The sequence below is a fragment of the Nelusetta ayraudi genome, unplaced genomic scaffold (assembly GCF_046127955.1).
Source record: "Nelusetta ayraudi isolate G7.1 ecotype Tasmania unplaced genomic scaffold, CSIRO-AGI_Nayr_v1 ptg000008l, whole genome shotgun sequence".
NCBI classification, from domain to species: domain Eukaryota; kingdom Metazoa; phylum Chordata; class Actinopteri; order Tetraodontiformes; family Monacanthidae; genus Nelusetta; species Nelusetta ayraudi.
This window is the reverse complement of record NW_027466058.1, coordinates 4,046,836-4,071,659: the sequence shown is the minus strand read 5'-3', so window position 1 is coordinate 4,071,659 and position 24,824 is coordinate 4,046,836. Positions and strand designations below refer to the sequence as shown.

The 24,824-nt window shown below is 44.5% G+C and overlaps 2 protein-coding genes across 4 annotated transcripts; both read left to right on the top strand.

The window, feature by feature from the left end:
* The first annotated feature begins 541 nt into the window (after positions 1-541).
* On the top strand, positions 542-13,250 carry ppp1r21 (protein phosphatase 1, regulatory subunit 21). 2 transcript variants are annotated; one of them, XM_076018807.1, is made up of 22 exons: positions 542-1,238; positions 2,077-2,145; positions 2,280-2,396; positions 2,654-2,755; positions 2,826-2,990; positions 3,089-3,147; positions 3,453-3,547; positions 3,799-3,851; positions 4,061-4,210; positions 4,348-4,449; positions 4,577-4,665; positions 4,758-4,894; positions 5,005-5,097; positions 6,149-6,276; positions 7,027-7,176; positions 7,665-7,757; positions 8,729-8,977; positions 9,295-9,330; positions 9,437-9,553; positions 10,638-10,736; positions 10,825-10,953; positions 11,858-13,250. In XM_076018807.1, exons 1-22 carry the CDS (start codon positions 1,179-1,181, stop codon positions 11,885-11,887), a joined length of 2,322 nt encoding a protein of 773 aa, XP_075874922.1. In that variant the 5' UTR covers positions 542-1,178; the 3' UTR covers positions 11,888-13,250. The 2 variants fall into 2 exon arrangements, with proteins under 2 accessions (XP_075874922.1, XP_075874920.1); XM_076018805.1 differs by having other exon boundaries at positions 2,280-2,426.
* Positions 13,251-14,209: 959 nt separating this feature from the next.
* On the top strand, positions 14,210-24,789 carry ston1 (stonin 1). Of its 2 annotated transcripts, none has more exons than XM_076018801.1 (4): positions 14,210-14,417; positions 19,664-21,601; positions 22,616-22,815; positions 22,905-24,789. In XM_076018801.1, the coding sequence occupies exons 2-4, from the start codon at positions 19,750-19,752 to the stop codon at positions 22,968-22,970; spliced, it is 2,118 nt and encodes a 705-aa protein (XP_075874916.1). In that variant the 5' UTR covers positions 14,210-14,417; positions 19,664-19,749; the 3' UTR covers positions 22,971-24,789. The 2 variants fall into 2 exon arrangements, with proteins under 2 accessions (XP_075874916.1, XP_075874915.1); XM_076018800.1 differs by having other exon boundaries at positions 14,211-14,417; positions 22,613-22,815.
* The last annotated feature ends 35 nt before the right edge of the window (positions 24,790-24,824 follow it).

Here is a 24,824-nt window from a genome sequence, read left to right as displayed (position 1 = left end):
GGTGGGGTGCGTGGCCAGGCGGGGCAGCGCTGGGGTTGGGTGGGGTGGAGGGTGCAGAGGGGAGATTATTATGGATTAGGTGAAATTAATCGTGTAGGATTTGAGCGGTGATGGCTGCATTAGCAACATGTCATTTCACTTCTGGTCCAAATGGGGTCATGTGCATTTTTAAAGGGAAATCACAGACCCACTTGTGATTTCTGACCTTCTTTTAGAAAGATGCATCACTCATGCTCAGAATGGTGCTGAACATAATATAATCTCTCTCTCTCTCTCTCTCTCTCTCTCTCTCTCTCTCTCTCTCTATATATATATATATATATATATATATATATATATATATATATATGTATATATATATATATATATATATATATATACATATACACCTTCTTTAACCATTTCTATATAATATAATATAATATAATATAATATAATATAATATAATATAATATAATATAGTATAATGGTTGGACCCCGTGTCCGCTAGAGGGCGCCATCTGCACGCCACTATGATAATTCCTGAACTCTCACCCCGATATTTGTGTTTCCGGTCGACTCGTTCGCTCTTTCGGCTTGAAAAATGAATGTATTCGTCAGACAAATGAATTGACAAGACAGTTGGAACCGGCTCGACAGGAGCCATATTTATTATTTTTACATCATTTGGCAACGCACTGGCATTATACGGCTGCTGTCACGTGATGGTATATGTGTGTCACTCAGTGTCGGTATTTGTTTTGCTTCAAAGCTAAGTTCGCTAGTTGGCGAGCTAACCGTGCTAAGAATGGACATTTAAAAAAAAAAAAGGAAAAAAAAAAAGGCTCTGCTGTCACAAAGCTGTATCACTCACTTCCAGGAATTAGCGCAAATCAGACAACCAGCACCCTGCTTGATTTTCGTCGACTGTCTCTGCTGGTACCTGTCACAATGTGTCTGCGGATGGATTTACCGAGTAACGGAACAAGCATCCTTGGGGTAGTCAGTTAACGAGTAATAACAGTGAGCTAGCCCATTTGAGTCAGTGTCTGTCCGCCGTCGACGTTTGAAAGAGTTGCCAGTGCGAAGGGCGCTCTGCGAAGGCGAATTGGACTGTTGTTAGCTAGCCCGGCTGGCTAGCGAGGATACCGTTTGTTTAACCACAACAGTTAGCAAGAGGGATTAGGTTGTCAGCGACCATGGCGAACGTTACCGACCTGCAGACAAAATACAGCAAGTTGGCACAGGAGTACTCCAAGGTAAAACGTCTCATGATCACTCGTTTACTTTCAAGTCTATTTACCGGTTGTTCATGATGCTGTAATCCAAGATCGACCGATACTAATGCTCTCCGAGCTAGCCTTATTTAATAATGACATAAGTCCATATACGTAGACAATCGTTTTCTATAATCACAGTGTTTAACTCAACAACATTGTTTTATATTTATTGTAGAAGTTGTGCATAGGGAAACGAGTAACTGCGTGACGGAAACAGGAAGTGAAATTTTTACAGATTTTAGGCAGCGCTACTTGGTAAAGGTAGTAGAAAACCTAATGCAGCGCAACAACTTTGTAATACTGCCGTATGATGTAGCGTGACTGTCGCTTGTAACTTTTAGAACTCTAATAACAACAATGATTGGCATAACATTTTTTTTTGCCAACAATGTTGAACTTCAACGTTTTGTGTTTTACTGCTTTCTACTCTTCAATGTGTGACTTATTAAATCCGAGTAAAACTTGCCCGTGTTTTCTCTTGTGATCTGAGCGCGCCCTTTGTTTCTCTGTCAGCTGACAGCAGTGTGGGAGTGTGCACTGTTTCCTGTTCAACTGTGACCAGTCTGCATTGAAAAGTGCTGACAGCGCACCTCTCTGACATACTGCTATTGCGCTTGATTTTGAATGCTTTTGTGTCAACACCTCGTAATGTATTATGAGTACACACACAACTAGACATCAATATTTTTTCCTCATTGGTGCAGTTGGTGATTCTGCTGAAAATACTAATAATGAATTTCTTTTGCATTTTTTTTTTTTTAATGACAGGGCTGTTAGTCACATGCATGTATCACAAGTCTCTGTCTGTTTTTGACAGCTCCGTGCCCAGAACCAGGTGCTGAAGAAGGCAGTGATAGATGAGCAGGCAAACTCTCTCTCTCTAAAGGTACAGTAAACAAAATAATGACTGGCTGAAGTCAAAGCAGTTATTATCAAATTTATGCAACACAAAATCACAATAACAGTGGGAAATTTGTCACTGGTATTATTCTACTATGGCTGACACATGTTTCACAACAGGAGCAGCTGAAGCAAAGGGACCAAAGCCTGAGGAAGCAGGAGCAGGAGATGGACAGTCTGAGCTTCAGGAACCAACAGCTGGCCAAGAGGGTGGAGCTTCTCCAAGAGGAGCTCGCTGTCAGTGAAGCCAAGGGGAAAAAGGGGAAGGTGATCATGAAGGTTGATCAAGGGAGGGGCCGCAGCTGGGGCCATGCTGCAGACGGTTCAGTGTGCAGTTTTTGTGCTATGGTCATTGGATTAACTGAAGAGCAATGACAGAAAGTTGCAGAATCGATCAGTTGTGTGGAGTCAAATGCATTCATATTTGTTTGTAAGTCAATATTGGTTAAGCAAAGAGATGAAAGTTAACAGCTCCTTCTCTCCCCGACCTCCAGAGTAAGGGAGACTCTCCCTCCCAGCACGGCCTGGAGACCAAGAGTGTTTTTGACGAGGACTTGCAGAAAAAGATTATAGAAAATGAGCGACTTCACATCCAAGTAAGCTGCCCTTTAGCCGGGTCTTTTTCCATAAGAGCAGATACTTGAGCTGATACTGTTTGCTGTTCAGTTCTACGAAGCAGATGAGAAGCACAAGAAGCAGGAGGCCGAGCTGAAGTCGCGACTCCAGGAGCTGGAGAAAGACTCGGAACAGCACCAGGCCATTGTTGACGGACTCACCACCAAGTACATGGACACGATCGAGCGGCTGCAGGGCGACAAAGCCCGTCTAGAGGTGGGGCTAAGCATTATGACGAGGAGGAGGAGGATAACGTTTGTGCTAGGAATTAAAGTTCATCTAAAATCTGTCTGTGCATGCTCGCTTTTTGACAGGTGAAATCACAGATGCTGGAGAGGGAAACGAAAGAGTGCAGAGTGCGAACAGAAGAGTGGTACGTCTTCTTTCAGCACTTTCATACTTTTTGGAAAAAGGAAGTTGTAGTGCAGTGCATGTTCTGTCTTTGAAAACATTGATAAGTTAGGATTTTTTTAACTTGGCATTTTCTTTTCTTCTCTTTAATGATCCAGTGGTTGCGTTTTTACAGTTTTAGCCTTTTTTGCATTTTGACTCAACAAACAAAGTAAACTTTTGCACTGTAATCAGATGATTTTGTCTCTGACTGATGTCTAAAGCTTAAGCCGTGATTCTCGAACTTTCCAAGTAACCATGCAACATTTGGTCTGTGATGTTCCGCAGCCAGCAGCAGTTGAGGCGCTGCCAGTCGGAGTTGAACAGGCAGGTGAAACAGAGCAGCAGTGTAATCCAGGAAAAAGTGCCCTTTAATGACACCAGTAAGTATTTGGCACTGAGCTGCGCGTTGTAGCAGGTCGTGCACTGGCCAAGAACATTAATGTTTTTGCGGCTGATACCATAACAACCTTTAGCTTGAGGGTAAACAGTGTAATGCTGCACTGAAGTGTAATATTACCGGCAGACTGGCAGGAAGCTGATGCATTTTAGCTATTTGCCGAGTCAATAATGATCAGCGCAGGAAGTGGCGCTGCGCTCATGTTTAATTGCTTTCCCTCCTCCTTCTCTGCAGAATTTAGTGACTACAACAGCCTGAATGTGCCGCCACACAATCGTAGGCACCAGGTGAGTGAGAGGACAATAGTTGTGGTTTATCAGTGTAAATTTGTGAGCAATTGTTTCTTTAGGTCTTGTCCATTGTTGTCAAAAATTCTGATGATTCTCTGCATGTTTTAAAAATCATGTGTTTATATGTTTCTCAGTGCTGTCAATGCATGATTCTCATAATGGTTTTGGCAAAACTTGCACTGACTGTGTTTCCTGTTTGTGTTCAGCTGAAGGCTCGGGATGTGGCAGGTCAGGCGTTGAGCTTCATTCAGGACCTCGTTGCCGCTTTGCTCAACTTCCACACCTACACTGAGCAGAGAGTGCACATCTACCCGCGGGACTCCTCCATTGAGACAATCTCCCCACTGAACCAGAGGGTGAGGCATCCGCACATGTTGAATACAAGCCAGTCAATCGTACAAGTACAAGATGAGAGTGCAGGTGTTTTTGTTGTTGTTTCTTTTTTTAAGTGTAACATTTGTGATGGACCAATACAATCTCTCTGTCTCAATAGTTTTCTCAGTATCTGCATGAAAATGCAGCCTATGTGCGCCCCCTTGAGGACAGCTTCCTGCAGTTACACCAAAGTATCACAGAAGACACGGTCACGGTTCTTGTAAGTCTTTTCCTTTTCAAAAGTAGTGGTAATAGTAGTATATTAATGGTGTTTTAATTTGAGGGCCTTTTTATGTTCTTCTGCCACTTCCTGTTGTTTTCCCCCCTCCCTTTCTTTTGAATCAAAGGAGACGGTGGTCAAGCTGAAGAGCTTCGCTGACCATTTTTCCTCCTACACCCACTTTCTGCAGAAGATTCTTCCTTATCAGCTCAAAAGGTCAGCAGCGTGCGTGTGTGTGTGTGTGTGCATGAGACACAACAGTGGGGTGGCTGAGTCTGCATTGACGGCCACTTTGTCTTCTCCTTCAGCCTGGAGGAGGAATGCGAGGCCCCTCTGTGCACCGCTGCCCTCACTGCCAAAAACCAGGAGCTGCAGAACGACATAAAGAAAGTGACTTCTATCTTTGAGAAGCTGCAGAGCTACATCACCGTTTTAGCCTTACCCAGTGAGTGTGCGCGGGTCGAGAGGACGCTCACACAACTGAATTGTTGGGACACCGAATCAAAAAAACCAAGGATTCCGTGAACTCATGCGATGTCACCTTTCGCCTCTCAGGTGTTTGTCAGGACGCCCTGCCACAAAGCAGCACCTCTGCTGTCTTTACCCAGCTGGCCGCCTGCCTGCACAGTCTCCATGATGCCATTAAAGGTAAGCGATCGTTTGGACCCAGGACTTAGCAAACAGACTTTGTACCGCTAAAAGCGGAAGCACAGCGCAGTGTACGTTCAGTGTGATCGTGTTTCTGTAATTCCACGCTTAATGTAAGACTAAAGGCGTTTTAACTTACGCCTTTTAACTACTAACCAACTAAAATAATAACACCATGGCTGCATTGAACATACTTTCCTTGCCAGTGTTATGGCTCTTCCAAGTTAGGTATTGTTTAAATTGTAATTTACAAAGTTGCAGTTCAGCACTGAAATTGCTCCCAAACTTTGCATCATTCATGAACGTTCACAGAGTAACAAGTGAACACTTAACAGATGCTATGTGATTTGTTCAATCTAATGCCACTTTGTCGTGCTGTTTGAGATGTGTGAGATCTAAACACAATTATGTGTTGGACAGGAAACTAATAGCGATACTGTAGGAGCAAATCTCAGGTGTTTTGCAGGTAGTAGAATTATTGGATTTTCATAGTGACCTTTAAAACGACACCAGAAGAATAAATTTTGGAATTCTCCTAAATGGCTTCACGTGAACACAGCTGTAGCTGTTCTTAGACAGAAAGTATTCCCATCGCACCGAGGGAAAAACACCGTTACTCACGTGGCTGCACATCAAAGCCAGACCTCAGTTCGCCCGCGTCCCTTTGTAAATGTGAATGAGTCTGAGGAAGCCTCGTCTCTCGGCCTGAGGAGACCAGAGCGCAGCTGTTGCGGGGAATACAGAGGTTGTCGTTGACGAGTAACAGAAAGACGTCTTCGCCCTAGTAAACACTGTCGCCGCAGATAAACATGGCGGAGGGAGAAGAAAGCTGAGGGAAGATAATGAGGCAGAATGTGACCGTCATTGACCTAAATCTTAACCACCGTTATGTTCCAAAACACAAAAAGCAGGTCCAGGTGGACGAGCTGGAACACTTTGTCACAAAGGAACAGGCTGTAATAGATTTGGTGAAAAAACAAAAAACTAAACCCTGCAACAGCAACAAAAAAAACCTCCTTCAAATTTTTCTGTCCACTTCCTGTGTTTTCAGAGATGTCAAAGCACTACAACCAGAAGGCCAGTCTAGAGCAGGAGCTCCCGACCGTCACTCAGAAGCTCAGCACCACCTCAGAGTGTCTGCTGGGCTCTCTGGGCTCCCTGACGAGCAGCACCGGCAAGGTACGACCGACGGGAGGCCGCTGCTAATCAAACGTTGCGTTCTCCAGACAGCCCGCGGCCGCAGCGGCGCTCAACTGCCAGCTGAAGTTCGTGACTAGTTTGAACCGAGAGGCAGGACTCAGTTGGACGGTGGCTCCGTGTTCAAACGGCACCGTACACAACGTCGCTCGTACAGCTGCTCCCCAGTCAGTACAAAGGGGTTGAATATTTGCCTTTGTGCCGGGCTGTGGTGGTGGAGTCCAGCGCGTTGCGTTCAAAGAACAATGGCACATCGGAGTGCGCTGGGGTCGTAGTGTAATCATCACCTCTGCTGCCAAAATAATAATCTTTAAAACCTTTTCTGAACGACTCTTCCTAACGCCAGAGTGCTGCATCGTAAATCCCGATCTCGACCTGCAAGAATGTTCGGCCTTTAGCTTCCTGCCAAAACTGTGTGTTTTGGTTTTTAATCTGGTGGGGATTAAACACAACGCAGGTGCGAGCCAGTCTCAGAGGGCGGGAGGAACACCTGCCTGGCTGGGATTGTTGTCACCAACCTGGCAGAGGTGCTTAGCGACACATCAACGTCCCTCTGTGACATCACACAGGGCTGCCTGCTTTTGAACTGTTTATGTAGAGAGGAGCAAATAAAAAAAATAAAAATAAAGGAAAGGACGGATTCTCTTTCCGGTGCTGTTGAGTTGTGCGACCTTTTGTGGGTCCATTTGCGTGCCTGGTCCTGACGCTTTTATGCTGCCCATGTTCTCCCAGATCGCCACGTTCTTCAGCAACAACTTGGACTTCTTCACGTCACCGGGCTACAGCCCGCGAGGCAGCACGGCCACCCTCAACCCTCTGCAGGCGGAGAGCATGCTGGCCTACAAGAAGAAGGCGGTTGCCTACATTCATGCCATTAAACAGGTTGGGAGACACTTTGCGATATCGCTTTTCTCCAGATCGGACGACGTCCCTTTTTCCTTGCGGCGCGATTGATTGGCCGTGATCGTTTCAATGGGTGTTTCTTTGACTTTGGCGGCAGAATAATGCAACTTACTTTCATCATCGTGGAGGAGACGTTGAACTTTTCTATTTAAAAACCTTAATTTAATTGTACATATATTCTTTGCAGTTAAAGATCAGTAACATCCTGCAGATGAGATTGAATTAAGCGCATCATCAATATCTTTGTGAATGTTAACGATCCATTTAAAACTCTCCTATATTTCATAATCATTTCATTAACATTTATACAGGCTAGCTGCTCCTAATACTTCTTTAAAGCTTTGCTTTGCAGTTCAGCTTCTGCCAGAATTTAGATCAGATAGGAATATTTTGCATTCATGAATAACTACGGCATGTTCTCAGACTTCTCTTTGTCCACCTCCCTGCCCCCCCCACCCCCACTCCAGCCAAAGCCTCAGTCTGTTCCCTACCGAGAAGCTCTGTCAAATCGTCGTGTTCTTACCAGCTCCACCGAGAGCAGAGAGGGACTCACCCAGCAGGTATGTGCAGAAAAACCGTAATCTATCAACCATTTGTCTTTGTTTTGGAATTGATTAGTCCCTCTTCAGACCGCTCGTTCAGAATATGGCAATGAGCAAACAGAGGACATTGTATCACAATACACTGTGCTGAATGTCTTTGACTTTATGGTATAAAGCCAAAGGATGGTTGGCTTTATTTTTTTATGTAAAATTGAGAACTTTCAGAATAAACCTAAAATGTTTTGAGACTGAAAGACGCAGGAAAACAACATTTTCACTGCTGTCCTAAATGAATCCTAAGTTTTCAGCTCATAAAAGACAGCAATAAAACACCAATAAAACATTTGTATTATTTTGCTTGTTTTTTGAGATCCAAACATTTCCCATAGCCCCAATTTATTAAAAATGCATAGAATAAATTATCTCTCTAATCCATTACATATTTCAAAATGATCTGTCCTCAACAGTATCGACTTGCGTTTAGCCTTTTTAAAGCATTTTTAGTTGCTCCCCCTTCAATAACTGACTGACCTTCACGGAATTTTAATGGCTTAGTCGTCTAAAAAGCACCAGTAATTACACAATAAAATGCATCATGTAACCTTAAACTCCCCCCAGAAAAAAAAAAGTCTGTTTCATTTGTTGCCTGTTCCTGCTTTTCCCACACCATAATGAAACCAAACCTCACAGGTCCAAAATAAAAATGATTAATTTGTTTTCCTGCCACAAAGAAGGTAATAGAGGATCGCAATGTGCAGACGGCTCGCCACTTTAGTTTGATGTTTTTTTTTAAATTCTCTACTGCCCTTTTCCTTAACAGGAACTAAACAACACGGCGCCATTACAAACTCTCAACCCCCCGTGTTCTTCTGAAACGACGCTGCCCTCTCACTTCCCCTCCGACCCGTCGCTCAGCCCTCCTCCGTCCTCCTGCTCACCGCTCTCCGCTCCTCCCCCCTCCCCCTCCCCCGCCCGTCCGCCTCCCACAGGTGCAGCAGAGCCAGGAGAAGATCGCTCGGCTGGAGCAGGAGAAGGAACACTGGCTGCTGGAGGCCCAGCTGGGGAAGGTGCGCTTGGAGAAGGAGAACCAGCGCATTGCCGACCTCGAGTCGCAGCTCGCCGCCGCCCTCGGGGGAGGCGTCAGCCCCCCGACGCTCGCCGCGGCCGCCAGCCCCGCGCCGGCCCAGGAAGAGGCCGAGGGCGCCGCGGGGAAGGAGGCCACGCTGTGCACGAGCCTCGTAAGTCCGGCACAAAGCAGCGAGCCCCGCAGTGACGCATGCGCGAGCTTTGGTTTTGTGGTTGTGGTGTTCTTGTTTTTTTCCGACTCGCTCCCACACAAAACAAATACGGGCTTGATAAATTTCAGACTCGGAGGAGTGCTGATGTGGCAGATTTCCCCACGTTGCTGCCGAGTTCACAGCCCAGACACAATCCAGAGCAGGCTGTGTTGTGTTTCCGTCTTTGTCTGAAGCCGGTCAAGATTTTCAAGATCGTTTTAGAAGACTTAAAAAAAAGGAAAAAAATAGAACAATAATTGTGTCCTTGTTGTCACCAGGTCGGAATGTTGTGCACCACACCTTCGGTTGAGCATGTGAGTTGTTCGTTTAATTTTTTTCTACAAATGGAATGCCGAACTGAGCATTTTCCGCGGGAGGACGGGGCACTCACCCAGCTGGATGTTGCATCTCTGCGTGCAGGTGGGAGACGAGGAATCCAGGGAGCAGCTGATAAAGACTCACTACATGGCCAGAGTGGGAGAGCTCACCACCCAGCTCCAGATTTCAGACAGCAAGGCCGTGCACTTTCACTCCGAGGTGAACGCAACCCCCTCCACCACACACACACACACACACACACACACACTGGAATCTTTCAGCTGAGCTTTTTCGTGGCGCATCACAAGCTGCGTTTCCATGACAGTTTTCCCCAAAATAAGAGCGATGTTTCTAAAATTTCAACAAAGTACAATTGCGATTTGCAAGCGTTTCTCCCTCATTCCCGTTTCTAATTCCTTGTATAAATCGGCATCTCAATGTTGTTTGCCGCCAAGAATGGTTGTTATATTTTTCTCTTTGAATACTTGTAAAAAAAAAAAAAAAATCCATCTCCTCCTCCATCAAAACATAACGCGACATTTTCACTTGAAGTGAACTGGTCACGTGACCCCGTACGTCATATCCAGTGTCTGTAAATGTGAAAAAAGTGTTTCCATGACACTTTTGCGATATACCTCTGTATCCATACGTCTGAAAAACCACCTCATGAGAGCATAAAAAATCTTTTAACGACATTTGAGAGGTTTTTCGGAGTTTACGTGTTTCCATTACCAGGTTTTATTGCCATATTTAGGTTTTGCGCAATTCTAGGGTTGATGGAAAAGCAGCTACTGTTCCACTGGTTGTGCGTCGATTGCCAGAGACACGCAGGGAATGTTTGGCGTGAAAACACTCACCTGTGCTGATCCTTGTATATTTTCCTACCCGCAATTATTCCGCTGCTATTTCCGTCTGCCTCTTTCATTTGAGAACTCATCGTGGAAAACTGAACCGGGACCTAACCTTGTTTCTCTGTTCTTTCCAATTTGCACTTCTAAAAGTTCTTCTTGGTCCCATTATTTGTGACATTTGATATTTTTAGCATAATGTTGACACTTCCTGTGAATGAAGATATTAACCTCTGGGTCGTCCTGTTGCTCTGTGACTAAATGGCCTGCCAGTCATCCTCACTTTGTATTTTAGCGACAACTAAAAAAAAAAATGGGTTGCCGATGCAAGTGCCAGTTAGACTATCAGCTGTCTGAAGCATCTTTTTATTGCATTTTGTGACTAATGACTAGAGGGAAATGGGAGCTACTGTGCATTGAAATTCTATTGTTATTTTTTCCCCCACCCTATTCAGTGTCGCGCTTTGGCGAGGAGACTTGCCATTGCAGAAAAAAACCGGGAGACTTTGAGCGAGGAGGTCAGACTGGCCAATCAGAACATCACACGCCTGCAGGTGAGGAGGGGGAAAAAAAGTCCTACCGCCCTGCGTTCACCGCCTCGACCTTTTCCTCTTCACATTTTACTGCCGGTCTCCCGCGCAGGATGAGCTGGCCACCACTAAGCGGAGCTACGAAGACCAGCTGAGCACGATGAGCGACCACCTGTGTAGCCTGAACGAGACGCTCAGCAAGCAGAGGGAGGAGATCGACACGCTCAAACTGGGCAACAAGGTGAAAGACTGGAGAAAAAAAAAGCTGTTCATTCACACGCTAGTCAAAAGTGTTCATTTTTTTGGTTGTTGCTTAGCGTCAAGGCTTGTTTCTTAGTGGTCAAATCACAACAGTAGCTTTATAAATAAATATATTAAAAGTGGGGCTGTCAGCGTTAATTGCGATTAGTTGATGAGAGAATGGGGTAAATTTTCAAAATAAAAGCAATTTCACAAATACTTTAAATGCTTTACATTATGGATTTAAAACTACCTTGAATTTTACACATGCAATTCAAACTGTGATTAATCGCAGTTAACTAATAATTAAAAATCATTTGACATCATTTGACAGCCTTAATTAGAAGTAAAAAGAGAAGCTCCAGCACTACAGACACATATTGAACATCCACTAGCTTGAAAGAGTGCGAGGGTTCTGTTCAGGTTTGGCAGTGAAGGGAAGGACAGCGAAGGCCTCTTGACAGTTATGTGGTAAACTGAGAGGCGCTGGAAGTTTGCAGCGCTGTGTTTGTCGACAGGCCTGATGGGAAAAGCACCTGCCGGAGCCGGAGCTCGGTTGCGGTCGCAGAAACACACAGGCCCGATTCGGAGGTGGGGTGAGAGGGGCGTTTTTCTGCGTGCGTGTGTGCGCGCAGGTGGCTGCATGTCGGGAAGCCGCAGGACGGAACACGTTTTGTGAGCACAAGGTGGTGATTTTCCCGTGAAGGTCAGGGACCAGCCTCGGCACGTTCCCCAGACGACGACGCAAGAGTGCACAGCCAAGCGTCAGCCATCGCGATACCCAAGTGTCCTTGAACGCAACACATTGTTGCTTATCCTGTTATCCTGTACCGACTTGGGTGGGGATTTGTGCTTCTTCTGCAGAAAACAAAAACTGATCCTGTGCATGATCTTGTTCCCCGCAGGCAAATTCTAAGAAGAATAAAGGACGCTAAGACTTCCTGCACAAGACCTGGTCGCCGCGTTTGGCAAAGTAAAAGGGAGAGGAGCTGGTACCACTGTTCCCAAACCAAACCACAGGACCAGCCACATGAGCCTCAGACACACAATGTCAGACGATGATACAAACTGTATTGAGGCATAAATTGAAAGAGAAAAGAAGCTTTTTTTTTATTACACTCTGTCTGCAGCAGCAGTTGCAATTTCAGGGTTTGAAATTCACCTGTAGCTGTCGTAGGGAGAAAACACAATACACGAAGACTTAAAGACCAAAAGGCTGTTGTGAACAGTGTGTGTATTTTTCTGTTGAGTGTGAGCACAGAAAACTCAGTTCTTACCGCTTACCTGCTTGACAACGCTGACATTTGTGGTCAGCGTTGCTGTGCGTGCGTGTGTGTGTGTGTGTGTGTGTGTATAGTGATGTCTAATTGTGCGATCATGCAGTCGTTTTTACACTTGAAGCGTTTTAAAGGTTAATATCAAATGACTTGTGCAAGTAACTTCTTGTAAGTGCACACAGTGTGTCAATATCCTTAAGAACACACAGACTCGTCAAAGGGTTTTTTTTTTTGTGTGAAAAGAGCGACGTCTGAACAAACGCACTTCTTTTCAACCGAGAGTTGGAAACTTTTCAAATGCCTGGGAGCGGAGATTGAAAGAAATGGTCCGTCTCTGTGCACCAAGTAGCACTGACTAAGTTTATCGAGACAAAAGGGGGGCAAGGATGGACAAGTTGGAGCCCGTGAAAACGATGTCAGCCCGTCTCTGTGAAATATTTCCCTAAGAGTTTTCACCAAAGTTAGTCGGATGTCCTCTCAAGTCTCTTATTCACGTTGTCGATGTGTATGGATGAAAAGGGTTCATGTGAATGTACACGTACCTGAAATCATGATAGAAGTGTATTGCATACTTTCTAAATTCTGTATATATGTGTACAAAAAAAAAAAACATTTATTCAGGAGTTACAGAACTTTATTTTCCACAAAAGCTGGAAAGCAGAGTATGCAGCTGTCCTACAATGAGGTGTTGCAGAAATTGTTGGTCCACACTTTTGCCGCTGTTCACACAACCAGATTGCCAAGTGCAGTTGAAGTTTACACTAAAATCAAGCCTGTTTGGCCTGTGAGGACGTGAGGCGAATGAAATAAATGCACAAAATTAGTTTAAAACTGCTGAAAAAAACCCAACTATTTTCTGGCTTTGAAACTGCCAGGAAACATTAGACCATAAGATTTGCCAACTAGCCCCGCCCCTGAAGTGACTAAAAATCAAAATGTTCACAATGTAACCTGTTCTAATGCACGTCAATGTGTATGTCAAAATAATAAAAAAAAAAAAAACATTTGTTGGACACCTAAATGTTTAGCGTTCTTCCGCCTTGTCCATCTGACTGAGTTGCGTCTCTTGTCAATTTAAGCAGACGTGGATTTGAGGCTGCCAGTACATTTCTGTGAACACCCTGAAACACACCCCGACCTCTGGGAAATGAGCTCGCGTCATTTCACCCCAACCTCTGAGGAGAGGAGTGGAGCATGGCTGCTCAATGTCGTCAATTTACTTTGGACGGAAAAAACGTTGTGTCATTGGACATGTATTCCTGATGCTTTCATGTACTTTCGGTATACCATGCATGTGTATCACAAATGAACAACTTTGAAATTTGACCAACTTATAAGTTCTTTTTGTATATATATATTTTTTTAAGCGAAAGAGTCATCAAATACCCTTATATAAATATATAAATACCAAAATTAAACAAGATATTTACAGGGTGAACTAAATGTCTCCCTCCCACCCAAAAAAAAAAAAAAATCCTGCTTGGAATTTGAACTTCTGTACATTGAGCAGTTGAGAGTCTTGCAGCAAACCTATCCAATCAACTCCTGTTATTCTGAGACGCATGGTTTGTTTACTGTTGTTTATTTTTAAAATTATACAACCCATGTTATGTGAGTGAGCTCTTTGCCTAAGCTGCTCCCGCCATTTGACCTCACTTTTATGAGATATTTGAACAGGCACGCTGCCTAGACTTGGAGGAAATGCACTACCACTACAGCTGAGAGCGGCTCTTGTTTGGGTGTCCAGCAGCACAAACACACCATCTGAAATGTTATCAACCATCAAAGTTAAAAAAAAGTAAATGGCTGATATTCTGGAATTGTGCAGTTTTTGTTATTGCGACTGCAAAGAAGAAGTCACGGAGGTAAACGCATATACCCCCCCCCCCCCCACACACACATCTTTCTCGTGTGCCTTGTGCTGTATCGTGACATTTCCTACGGTCGTGAACGCAGCACGGGGCTCGGTTCATTCCTGCAGTTGTCCTGGTTGTGGGACAGTCCGTGAACCCGCGACGGGAAGCGCCGCGCTGTTAAAACTCCCAGGATTTACACTCTGCCATTTTGCGGAAAACTGGCAGACGCACAGCGTTCAGGCGCCTGCGGAAAAAAAAAAAAAACAAGAAACAAAAAAAACAAAAACCAACAAGAGTCATGACCCGAATAGATGAACTGCATATGTGAATCGGTAAGTATGTACCTCCTCCTGCTCGCTCCTGTCAGTGCTTCATATAAGAGAACTGCGTCAACAAGTTTTCTGGAATTTAAAACTAAGCGTTTTTGTGTTGACTTTGTGGGTGAATGGCGCTGCCTGCGCTCAATGGGACCCGTGCTGCAGACTGGCGGCTGGAAGCAACTCGGGGCGACAACTTTCTCCCGACTTCCCATCAAAACAAACAAAGGCGGAGGGGGGAGACAGCAGAACCCGGGAGTGGGCCTCAGCCGGTCGGCCGGTCGGCAGGGACACACAGGGGCTTGGCTGTGTTGTGGAATGACAGCATGCTGCTAATGTTTTTCCTCCGCTTGCTCCTTAGCAGCTGCGGGCGAAACAAACTGTTGTCGACCGGTAGCTGGCGCGGTTCTCTGTCGTCGACCGACCCCGCGTCAACCCAACTGGAGCCCGGGTTCGTGCACCAGTTAGTCAACAGTTTGTTTGGTTCATGCTGGGGAAACCTATTTTCGTCCCGTTTTCAAGTATGATATAGCGACATTGTGACATGTCAGAGTTACACACGCGAAGTTATTTCAGTAACGTGACGTCAACCATAAAGTGACGTCTTGCCCAGAACGTTAATTAATGGTTTGGCTACTATAGGTTTATTCAAGTTGTTTTACTGCTCGCAAATTCTGGCGTTGGATGGTGGAAAAAAATGACCTGCACTCAACTTCATATGGTATTCACTTGAAGATTCCCTCTATCTATCTATCTATCTATCTATCTATCTATCTATCTATCTATCTATCTATCTATCTATCTGAAAAGCTCCCATTCATTCTTTCTTTCTTCTTCTTCCCTCCCTCCGAGTCGTTCTGATTTAAACGCCTCTACGCAATAGACGCACGTCGCCTTGAAGTTCATAAACACCTTCTAAATCACCGAAGGTTCAGTTTAGAAATGTTGCTTCAGCGGTCGGTCTTAAAATTCCATAACCAAACCACTTTGGTAAGCTGCTCTCCAATGTGTCACAACTTTGGTCTCACAAAAAAAGAGAAGGAAAAAAAAAAAGTGTCAGCAAGCCCAACTGTTGCTCGGACAATAGCTTAGCTTTTTAGCATTATTGAAGGAATAATAGACACCAAAGGTGCTAATTTTTTTTTCTCCAGAGAACTTTTCCTCTTACTTCTAAGTGACAGAAATAAATACATAAATTAATAAATAATAATAATAAAAAAGACCTAACTAAAAACTAAATATGCCGGATTATTCTGAAAGGGCCTCTTTGTGGAAAATGCCACCTAAGGCTCTTTAGCAGATGCATGTGCGAGATAAATCCGATGGATTTGGGAAACACTCCCTCTTGAGTGTGCGATTGAACTGATATGACAGGCCCATACTGTTTGAGATGTGACCTACGTGGTGACTCTGCCGTGTTGGAGACAGCGGGGCCAACTCTGCTGACTGGCTGTAAATGGGTCATGTCATTTTCAGCGGTGGCCGAGGGCACAGCAGCACAGCGCTCCCATCAGATTAAACGGGTTCATGTGTCGGACTGTTTACACGTATCCTCTTCCAGGGAAAGCTGTCCATTTCCTCGTGCAAGCGTTTTATCAAAGTTAGCTGGGGAGAATCCGACAGGAGCTTGTCTCAGTTCATCAGGAAGCATCCGCCCCTGCTGTTAATTGCTCACATGCAGTGTTTTTTTCTGTAAATTCAGCAGTTTTTTAATTTTTTTTAAATTTTGAGGCCACAGCAGTTTTTCGCTCAGTCATCATTGGTAAGGCGACGGTTCCTGTTACCAAGGGGTTTGTTAGGCTCTTTGTCAAATCCCTGTTATCAAGAGGGTGTGTCACTTCGATGCTAGTAGACTGTACAGTAATTATAGTGGCCTGGCACTGTAACGAGAAATGTATATGAGCAATGACTTTAGCTCTTGTGGTAAATTATGTGTTCTATACCTGTCATATTAGGCAAAAATAAGTGTTTATTCTCATTTCCGTGTGAGTTGGTGTCAGTTTGTGATCGCTGTTCCTCTTTGCGGATTATCATTTCCTTAGAAAAACAAGATGCATTTCAGTTTCACATGTTCAAAAACCACTGTGTGACTTTTGTAAACGGATAAAACCTTAATAATACAGTGTTGATGCCTTTTTGTGTTGCCATTTGGTGAGTTGACTGTCCAGACAAAGGAGTCATTATTTCCATTTGAGGGACATGGCTTTACTGAGAGGAAGCAGCCTGACTACAGTGAACAAACTCTGTTATATGACAGTATAGTTTCTGAAGCGTATGCGCTGAAAGCTATTTTCATCCTCCAAAAACATTTCGATTCTTGCCTTTGCTTACCATGGCATCAACTTTACTGCACACGCTCATCATGATGGCAACATAACACATAACACACCCCTCAGGGAACCGCTCAAACTAAAAGAAGTTCTATCCAATGTGCCTTTCATTCATGCTTTGCGGGAGAATATTAGCTCATCCTCCTTGGCACCCACATCAATGGGACTGTAGTGGCTGACGTTTTAATGATCTTTAACTTCTCTTGAGAGTGTCTTGATAATCCACTCAGACTAGATCAGCAGCATAGCAAAAGGAAAAAGACGTTGTCATGGTATCATTTAATGCCATTATATTTGTCAAAGGGCACGTGGCCATTTCAGAATCAAACGTGCACATTTCATGCTTCCCCTGATGTCGTGCGGCCCAAAAGCCGACTGGCTCGCTTCCAGTTTGCGTTGCTGTCACCGCATGACTCAATTTGGCCCCGTAATTAAGACAGACTGACTGAAGACCTCATTGACCATAAGGTGCATATGTTTTCTGCCTACTCCATATTTTGCGAGACGGGGTAGCAATTTCAGAAAGTGGAGTCGTAATCTACAATGATGAACCCAGTATAGAAGCTTTATTGTCGCACCATAGAACTTTACAATGTAATTCACCGTCCAGTATGATAATTATTGGATTTTTCCTTTATTTAGTCTGACCTTGTAAAATGTTGTCTATTCCAAAGTGCTTGTATGTAATAATGATAATAACAACAATAATGATGATGATGATGATGATGATGATACTAACACTCATAATTATTTATCTGTCAAAAGGCAGTTTGGCGGACATTTTACTGGGCAGTGAAGAATTTCTGACCTCCAAACAGCATGTGTTTTGATACTTGATTAATTGCTATCAAGATAATATTTGTTGTCGGTTCACACAAATATAGGAGGCTGGTATTTCCTGTGTGCAGAGCGGCTTGTCCCAGAGGAATGTGTGGAATGTATCCTTTTGTCCCCTGTAGATTTAATTTAATCTCAGTGTTAGGCTGCCAGTGAAAGAGCCCGGGCAGAGAAGGCAGACGGAGAATCAGACTGTGAGACTGCCGGTAACCCCCGGGGAGAAGTCATCCTTATTTCTGCCAGTCTGTCTGTGGGAAAGGAGGATTCTTGTAAATCGGGAGAGGACGCAGCAAACATCCTCTCATTAGAAAGATGTTCTCAAAGTGTTTGACTAAGGCACGTCAATCCGCTGGCCCGAACCAGAACCCGTGGCTTCCTGTTTATTTATAACTCAGATCTTGCCACTTCACGCAAGTCACGGCTGTGATCTCGGGAGGGAGGAGAGAGGCTGTAATTGAAGCCGTCTGCTTTCGGTGATTGTTTTTGAGGTCTTTAAAGGGGAGAAGAGGCCTTGTCGTCCTAAAAAAAAAAGAAAAAGAAGTGGTTTCTCTGTGGCCTCTGAGTGGGATGATGCTGGAGGCAGAGCTGCCAGCGCGTCACGTTGCAGTGATTGACTCACGGGAAAATGAAAGGCCTGATCATCTAAATGTTACAACAAGCTTCTGCTCTGCCCACAGGCTGATTATCAATATGCCCACAGAACTAATATCAAGGAGGATGAAACTTTAATCCTGCAGAGCCTCCTTACACCTTGGATTAGTGTTGTTCCTCTCCCTGCTGCCCTGATGCCGGGTCTCTGCTGCGGGCCTCATGTCGGGTAATGAGGCAGGGCCAGCCTTAGTCACACACGCCAGTACAGGCTTGCCCTTAAATGTTTAAGAACCGTATCTAAAATACAGCACTTTACCTCAAGAACTGACAAAAACAAGACCCCTTTAAGGAAACAGGAGCAGGAATATTTTACTTGTTCCCAATCCTTGCCTTTCTCTTCCCTGATTTTTAAAAGCAGGTTCCTGGGCTTGCTGTTCACACTGTTCTTTTCAAAGTTTTCAAAGAAGTTTTTTTTTTTGGCGCATATTGAATTACAATCAGAGCCATAGAAATGTAATATTAACCCGGACCATACATGTGCAAAAAGATAGGATTGAGTTTTTTTCCCCCTCAAGCCTGTCGCACTAATTAGTTAGTTTAAAGAGTGAAAGCAATAGTCTTGCATCATAGTCTGGAATTAAGAAATAATAACCTAAAAAAGAAATTTGTGACAGCCCGTCTCGGGGTTGGACGACAGGACGACAGGCACAGCACAAAAACAAATTGCGAAATTCATGACAAGGCTTTTAAGAGCGGCGCGTCAAGTTGTCAAAAGTAATGAAAAAAAATGTTTAAAAAAATTAATAATGTGGGTTCTGTCGCTCAATGTTTTTCAGACCACATTAAAAGTGGGAGTTGTGCTGAACCTGCACATCAGTGTATCAAGACTGACACCCTCATTTTATCCCTATAGTATAAAATATCGTTAAAGTGCCAGTCTTCTCCATGCAGCTTATAGAGTAATTTGGTGGAAAAAAGTGGATGGCACCTTTCAAATCCACTTATGATCCACTCGACTAGATACCATACGATCAGAAAAAAACAGTTGCTAAAACATCTAGAGCACAAATTCCCATAATTCCCTCAACTAAAGCCTGCGTTTTCTATTTTATTTCCTTCAGCAACTCAAAGATAGAACAAACATTCCTATTTCAGTCTGTTTTGCAGTGCAGCCTGCTAAATTGGCAAGACAGTAATATTTGTGGGGTTTCTCCACAAGTGGAGAAATTCTGCTGCGTTTCAGCTGTAGTTAATTGTGTTGTCAAAATAAAAACATGGTCGAGGTTTCTAAAGTTAGCCCTTTGTGAAATTTTAATGGCATACTTTACTGAAAGTTTTATTTATATCCCTTGGAGCTATTTTTTTTTTTAACTACTGAAAGGATAAATGGATGTTTCCAAGCTTTCCAACTGTTGAAAAGCATATGTGTTAGGTCTCTTCAGATTTTAATATTTAAAGATAAAGAACTCACCAAACCCCTTTTTATGTTCCCTTTTTCTGCAGAGGAGAAGGCCTCTAAAGTGGGAGATAGTGATCGTCACAAAAGAGGGATTCTGGTCTTTCAACCGGTCATCAGTCCTACTCCAGCCATGTGTTCCACAAATCACTCAAACTGGGTCACGTTTGAAGATGACAACATGCCGCTGCCGTCACCTCCGAAGCCCCTACAATCACCGGGGTTTATCAAAGCGTCAGTGCCGCGTCCCAACGGCGTAAAGTCCATGCCTCCCCCAATCAGAGACACCTCCTGGAGCTTCAGCAGTTCCCTGGAATCCCCTCAAAGCCACTCGAGTTTTAGTGAAAGTTCCTGTGTACCGTGTAACACGTCCTTTTGCACTCCCGTGAGTGGTACACCCAGCAGTGCGTCCCCATTTCACGCCAACACAAGGGAAAAGAACGACTTCTTCTGTACTTCGCCCAGCACGTCTTCCATCTCTTTCTCCTCTCCTGCACCAGAAGCACTGAATCAGACCTCAGATGGGCCCAGACCCTTCCCTACTTTCCAGGGGACCTCAGGACACTATAACCCCTTCTGGGATGGCTCCAGACTCAGCGAAGACGTGGACAGCAGCTCCTCCTCAGACTCAGAGACAGAAAGAAGCGTGCCGCGTTTCTTCATCCGCACCAAAGACGGCAGCGAACCTCCGCGAGACCACTTCCAGAACTCCTTCTCCTACATCTGCCACCAACTTGAAGACCTGCAAGTGGAAGCGGAAACGGAGGCGAGCCCAGAGACGGAAAGACGGCTCAGTTGCAAAGACGAGGTGTTCAGCGAGAATTCATCTCAGTTTGTCCCTCGAGGGCTGTTTCGCAGTCAGAAGAGACACGGCTGGCCCGTCATGCTGAGGATCCCCGAAAAGAAGAACCGCATGTCCTCCCGCCAGTGGGGTCCCATCTATGTGCGTCTGCTGGCGGGCGGCGTGTTGCAGATGTACTACGAGAAAGGGCTGGAGAAGCCCTACAAGGAGTTCCAACTCCTGCCGCAGTGTCGGATCTCCGAGCTCAAAGTGGAGACGTACGGCGAGCCGCGCAAAGTCCTGACGCTCAAGGTCGAACACTTCTCATACACCGAGAAGAAGCGCTTCCACCCCAAGCTGGAGGTCAGCCACGAGGCCGAGGTGGAGCAGCTGCTCAAGTTCGGCTCCACGGTGCACGCCGACATGGAGGACCTGGTGGTGGCCATGGAGGAGGAGATCTTCAAGCTGCCCGTGCCCCACCCGCCGAGGCGGCACTACGAGGAGCAGGAGCTGTCGCTGCAGATCACCGACAACATCTGGGTGCAGCTGGACAAGTGCGGCGGGGTGATGGAGCGGGCGGCCTTCACCCAGATCCACTGCCTGGCGTTCCTCAACGGGCTGGGCGACTGCTTCCTCGCCCTCAACGACCTCGGCCTGCTGCGCCTCAACCCCGGCTACGGCTCGGAGGACGACGGCCGACTGTGGATGGAGGTGGCCGACCACCACTTCCACAAGTGTGTGAACGAGGCCGAGTTTCACAGGTCCCGGCTGATTAAGTTCTCGCCGCCAGAGGCCTGCAGGGTGGAGCTGATGCGTTACAAGACGACGCTCCTGGGCTGCACGGAGATCCCCGTCTCAGTCAAGGCCGTCGTCACGGTGCAAGGCGCCTACGTGGAGCTGCAGGCCTTCCTCAACATGACGGCCGCCTTCGTCTCGCCCTCAGGGCCGTCTGACACGCTCCCACTGTGCGAGAATGTGGTGATTCGCGTACCCGTGCCGGGCGACTGGGTCAAAGTCACGCAGACGGTGGCGCTGTTGCGGCAGAGGTCGCTCAAGGCCCGCATGAACAGGAACGCCTGCTTGGGCGCCGCAAGAGCCACCGACTCGCAGCCCGTCATGCAGGTGACGGTCGGCACTGTCAAGTATGAGAATGTGTATTCGGCTATCGTGTGGAGGATTGACAGGCTGCCTGCGAAAAATACAGGTAACTCTTGTCTTGAAGCAAAGACTCTGACTCAGTGTGTCTATCGTGTTCGCAGTGTTGGGAAAAATTGCTTTGCAAATGTTCTTTGGTTATAATTACAAGTTTCTCCATTGAAAATGTGATACTAGTGGAACTATTTTGATTTCTTTATCAAAGTAGTGTAACTAATTACATTACTTTTCTAAATTTGGAATAAATGTTCTCAACTGTTTGGACCCGACAGTGATAAGCTTCCAGCAGTCCTCCAAAAACAAGAGCAACACAACGACACAACAAAAAACAAAAACAGCCATAACAAGGTCAAACTTCAGTACCTGTTTTTACTGTGAGATCATTCTGACAAAATCAGGGCAGTATAACATACTTTTTTTTTTTTAATCAGCAAAATCAATCATATTTTTGCAGAGATATGCCTGCTAAACTGACTAATAAACATTTAATGATTTAATGTAGCACGGAATTAACCTCATTGAAAATACACTTTCCAAATGTATGTGTGTGTGCTATCTCTTCTTGCCAGTGACACTTAAAATAAAACTGTGGACCCTGTAGCTTAGTGTCAAGACATTGGCAGATCAACATTTAACGTGCTCTGTAAAAGCAAATCTTTGTCTGCTACAGAAGAGAGACAGAACGAGACGATTCAACTGGCAGGCGAGGGACGCTGCAATTACGAACTTGACAGGAGAACCAATCAGAAGCATCAGAATAGTATCAAAACTGTCGTCTGTGGAGATAAACAGAAGTGCAACAAAAATAAAATCATTAAACATAAAGGCTACATTTTCTGGGGGAAAACTGGTCACATGTATTTAAAACTGTAATCATGAATAATTACAAAGTCAAGACCTGTAATTAAATTACACATTTTTCCAGTATTATAACAATTATCAATTATTATTATCTCTGTTTTGTAATTAAATTACGTAACACCGTTACACCCCCGACACTGCGCCACCGAGTTGTGCAACGGCCTTTTCACAATCGCCCTTTTGTTTTCTCCCCACGCAGCAGTGGATCATCCTCATTCCTTCTCCTGCAAGCTTGAGCTGGGATCTGATCAAGAGATCCCGAGTGACTGGTACCCCTTTGTCACCATGGAATGTGAAATCATGGGCGCGGTCGTGTCACAGACCCGGGTGATGACGCTGGGCACTGCCAACGACATCCAGCCGCAGAAACACGTCACCAGTTGGACGCGCTATCGCTGTCAGGTGAGACCCGTCAGCCGTCGCGACGCGAGATGCAGTCATTTAGAACAACAAAGTAATGCACTTTGTTCAATTTCCGCTATTCTCTCTAGGTGGAGGTGGAAAAGAAGTGGATTGAAACTGAGTCACAGAGGCAATCCGGCTGCAAAACGCAGTGATTATTAAGGAGGCTCCTGAGACATGGACATGGTCCACTGGTGTCCATGATATGTGCTTAACCACACGGTTTGTTAAAGGGACGCAGAAGAATGAAAATGGCAGCGAGGGCTTCTCCGCTTTTATCCGGCGTCAGCTTCCATCTAATTACACATAGCTATGTAGTATGTCTCATGGATGTTAGCTTATTGTCTATCCATTAAATAAAACATCTAGTCTAATCAACAGTTCACCATGGCCCTTTAGCCTAGCACTTTACATTCAATAGATTTATTAACTGTAAAATTTCATTTCGTATGACTTTGTTTGAGGTCTGTATATAAGCTTTCATTTGCATCATCTGCACTGCTCGACTAGATGATTGGCATCCCTGATAAATGTCTTAATTATTATGTGCCAAACAGCCTACATGAGATAAATTGTGTGTGTATTGAGGAATATTTACTTGGTATAAGAGGTGTTAATGGTGGATATTAGATTATATTTAAGGAGAGGACCTATTGTTGCTAGGCAATACTTGAAATTCACATAGTTCATTTCTGGTTCAATATGAATCTTCCCCATTTGTATTCCGTTCTGCCTGGCAGTGGCAGAAAGACAATAAAAAGCCAGCTGAGGGAGAACAAATGGAACGTAATTATGGTTGGGCAAATGTGAGGCTGGGTTGGATCATGTTTAGTCCCGCGGGGCTGCATTTGGTCTAAAATTACTTAATCACAATTATTAGGATATTTTGATTGAACTGCTCCATGCCAATTTCCATTAGCAGTCATTCCCTTTAACACACATGCATTATCTTTTTCTATTTTTGTTGATCAAGGTCCGAAATTGACAAAGTTTAACGCAAACTTGTTTTGCTTATTTTTTTATTTATTTTTTTACTCAAGGAAACCAACTCATTACTCCTGTTTACCTCAGTCTGACTTTTGATTTTGTCACCATTTTGTAACTGGAGAACTATTATTTCATTGACAAAAACTGAATATTTTGTGTTACCTTTTTGCCCTCAGCGTTGTGAATAATTTAGATATTGCAAATAAAGGAGAACTTGTTCTGTAACTCGCTTCAGTAATGACACTTCCCTATGAGTAGGGTATGATGTACAGCCAGAGTAACAAATAGGTACAATCCTAATAAGCCGTGGTTATTTGACAGCTTTGTTAAAACATCATCATTACAGATGTAGGCCAAACTTAGTTTTGTATCATCGGTTTTGATAAAAGACAGACATCCACCAGTGATCTGTGATGACAGGCCGCTGCTTAATAAATGACAAAGAAGTCAGGAAATGATCTTTTTAAATGTGCCACATGCTGTGTGATATTTTTGTGATTCAATGTGAGTGTGCACAGGTACCAAAGACTGAATCATCACTGCCCTGAATTGGAACACATTGCTGACAATCATTTATGACTCACAACCCCCCAAACACCAAAATAATTTCACTTGTTTTCTGCCTGCCTTGCTGTGATACCTCTCATATTTTGAAATAATGTCCCACAAATGTTAAAACTGACATTTCCAAGCATTGTTCCTTACCGTTGTACAGTGGTGTGGTGTGGTAAGATCATTGGATATTTTCCCCTAAAGCTTTTTCACTCCTGTCTAAAGATAGTGGTCGACCAATACGGGTTTTCAATGGTAAAATAAATGAATAACATTATTGAAGAGAAAGTGAGTGGTGGGCAATACAACCATTGTATTTTTTTGCATTTGGTAAAATATGAGAGCTTCATGAAAACATATCGAACAGAATTGTTGAACTTAAATTGGTATTTATTAAATAAATGTAGACAAAAAAAAATATCTGAAAGAAAGAAATGTTTGTCTCTTTCTTAAGTGAACACACTCTGCAC

Excerpts from the sequence above, each read along its gene's own strand:
- ppp1r21 (XM_076018805.1), top strand. The coding sequence starts at position 1,179 with ATGGCGAACGTTACCGACCTGCAGACAAAATACAGCAAGTTGGCACAG. Across the intron at positions 7,758-8,728 it reads GAGAGGGACTCACCCAGCAG|GTGCAGCAGAGCCAGGAGAA; the intron begins GTATGTGCAGAA and ends CGCCTCCCACAG. Across the intron at positions 9,554-10,637 it reads CCGTGCACTTTCACTCCGAG|TGTCGCGCTTTGGCGAGGAG; the intron begins GTGAACGCAACC and ends CACCCTATTCAG.
- ston1 (XM_076018800.1), top strand. The coding sequence starts at position 19,750 with ATGTGTTCCACAAATCACTCAAACTGGGTCACGTTTGAAGATGACAAC. Across the intron at positions 21,602-22,612 it reads GCTGCCTGCGAAAAATACAG|CAGTGGATCATCCTCATTCC; the intron begins GTAACTCTTGTC and ends CTCCCCACGCAG. Across the intron at positions 22,816-22,904 it reads GGACGCGCTATCGCTGTCAG|GTGGAGGTGGAAAAGAAGTG; the intron begins GTGAGACCCGTC and ends TATTCTCTCTAG.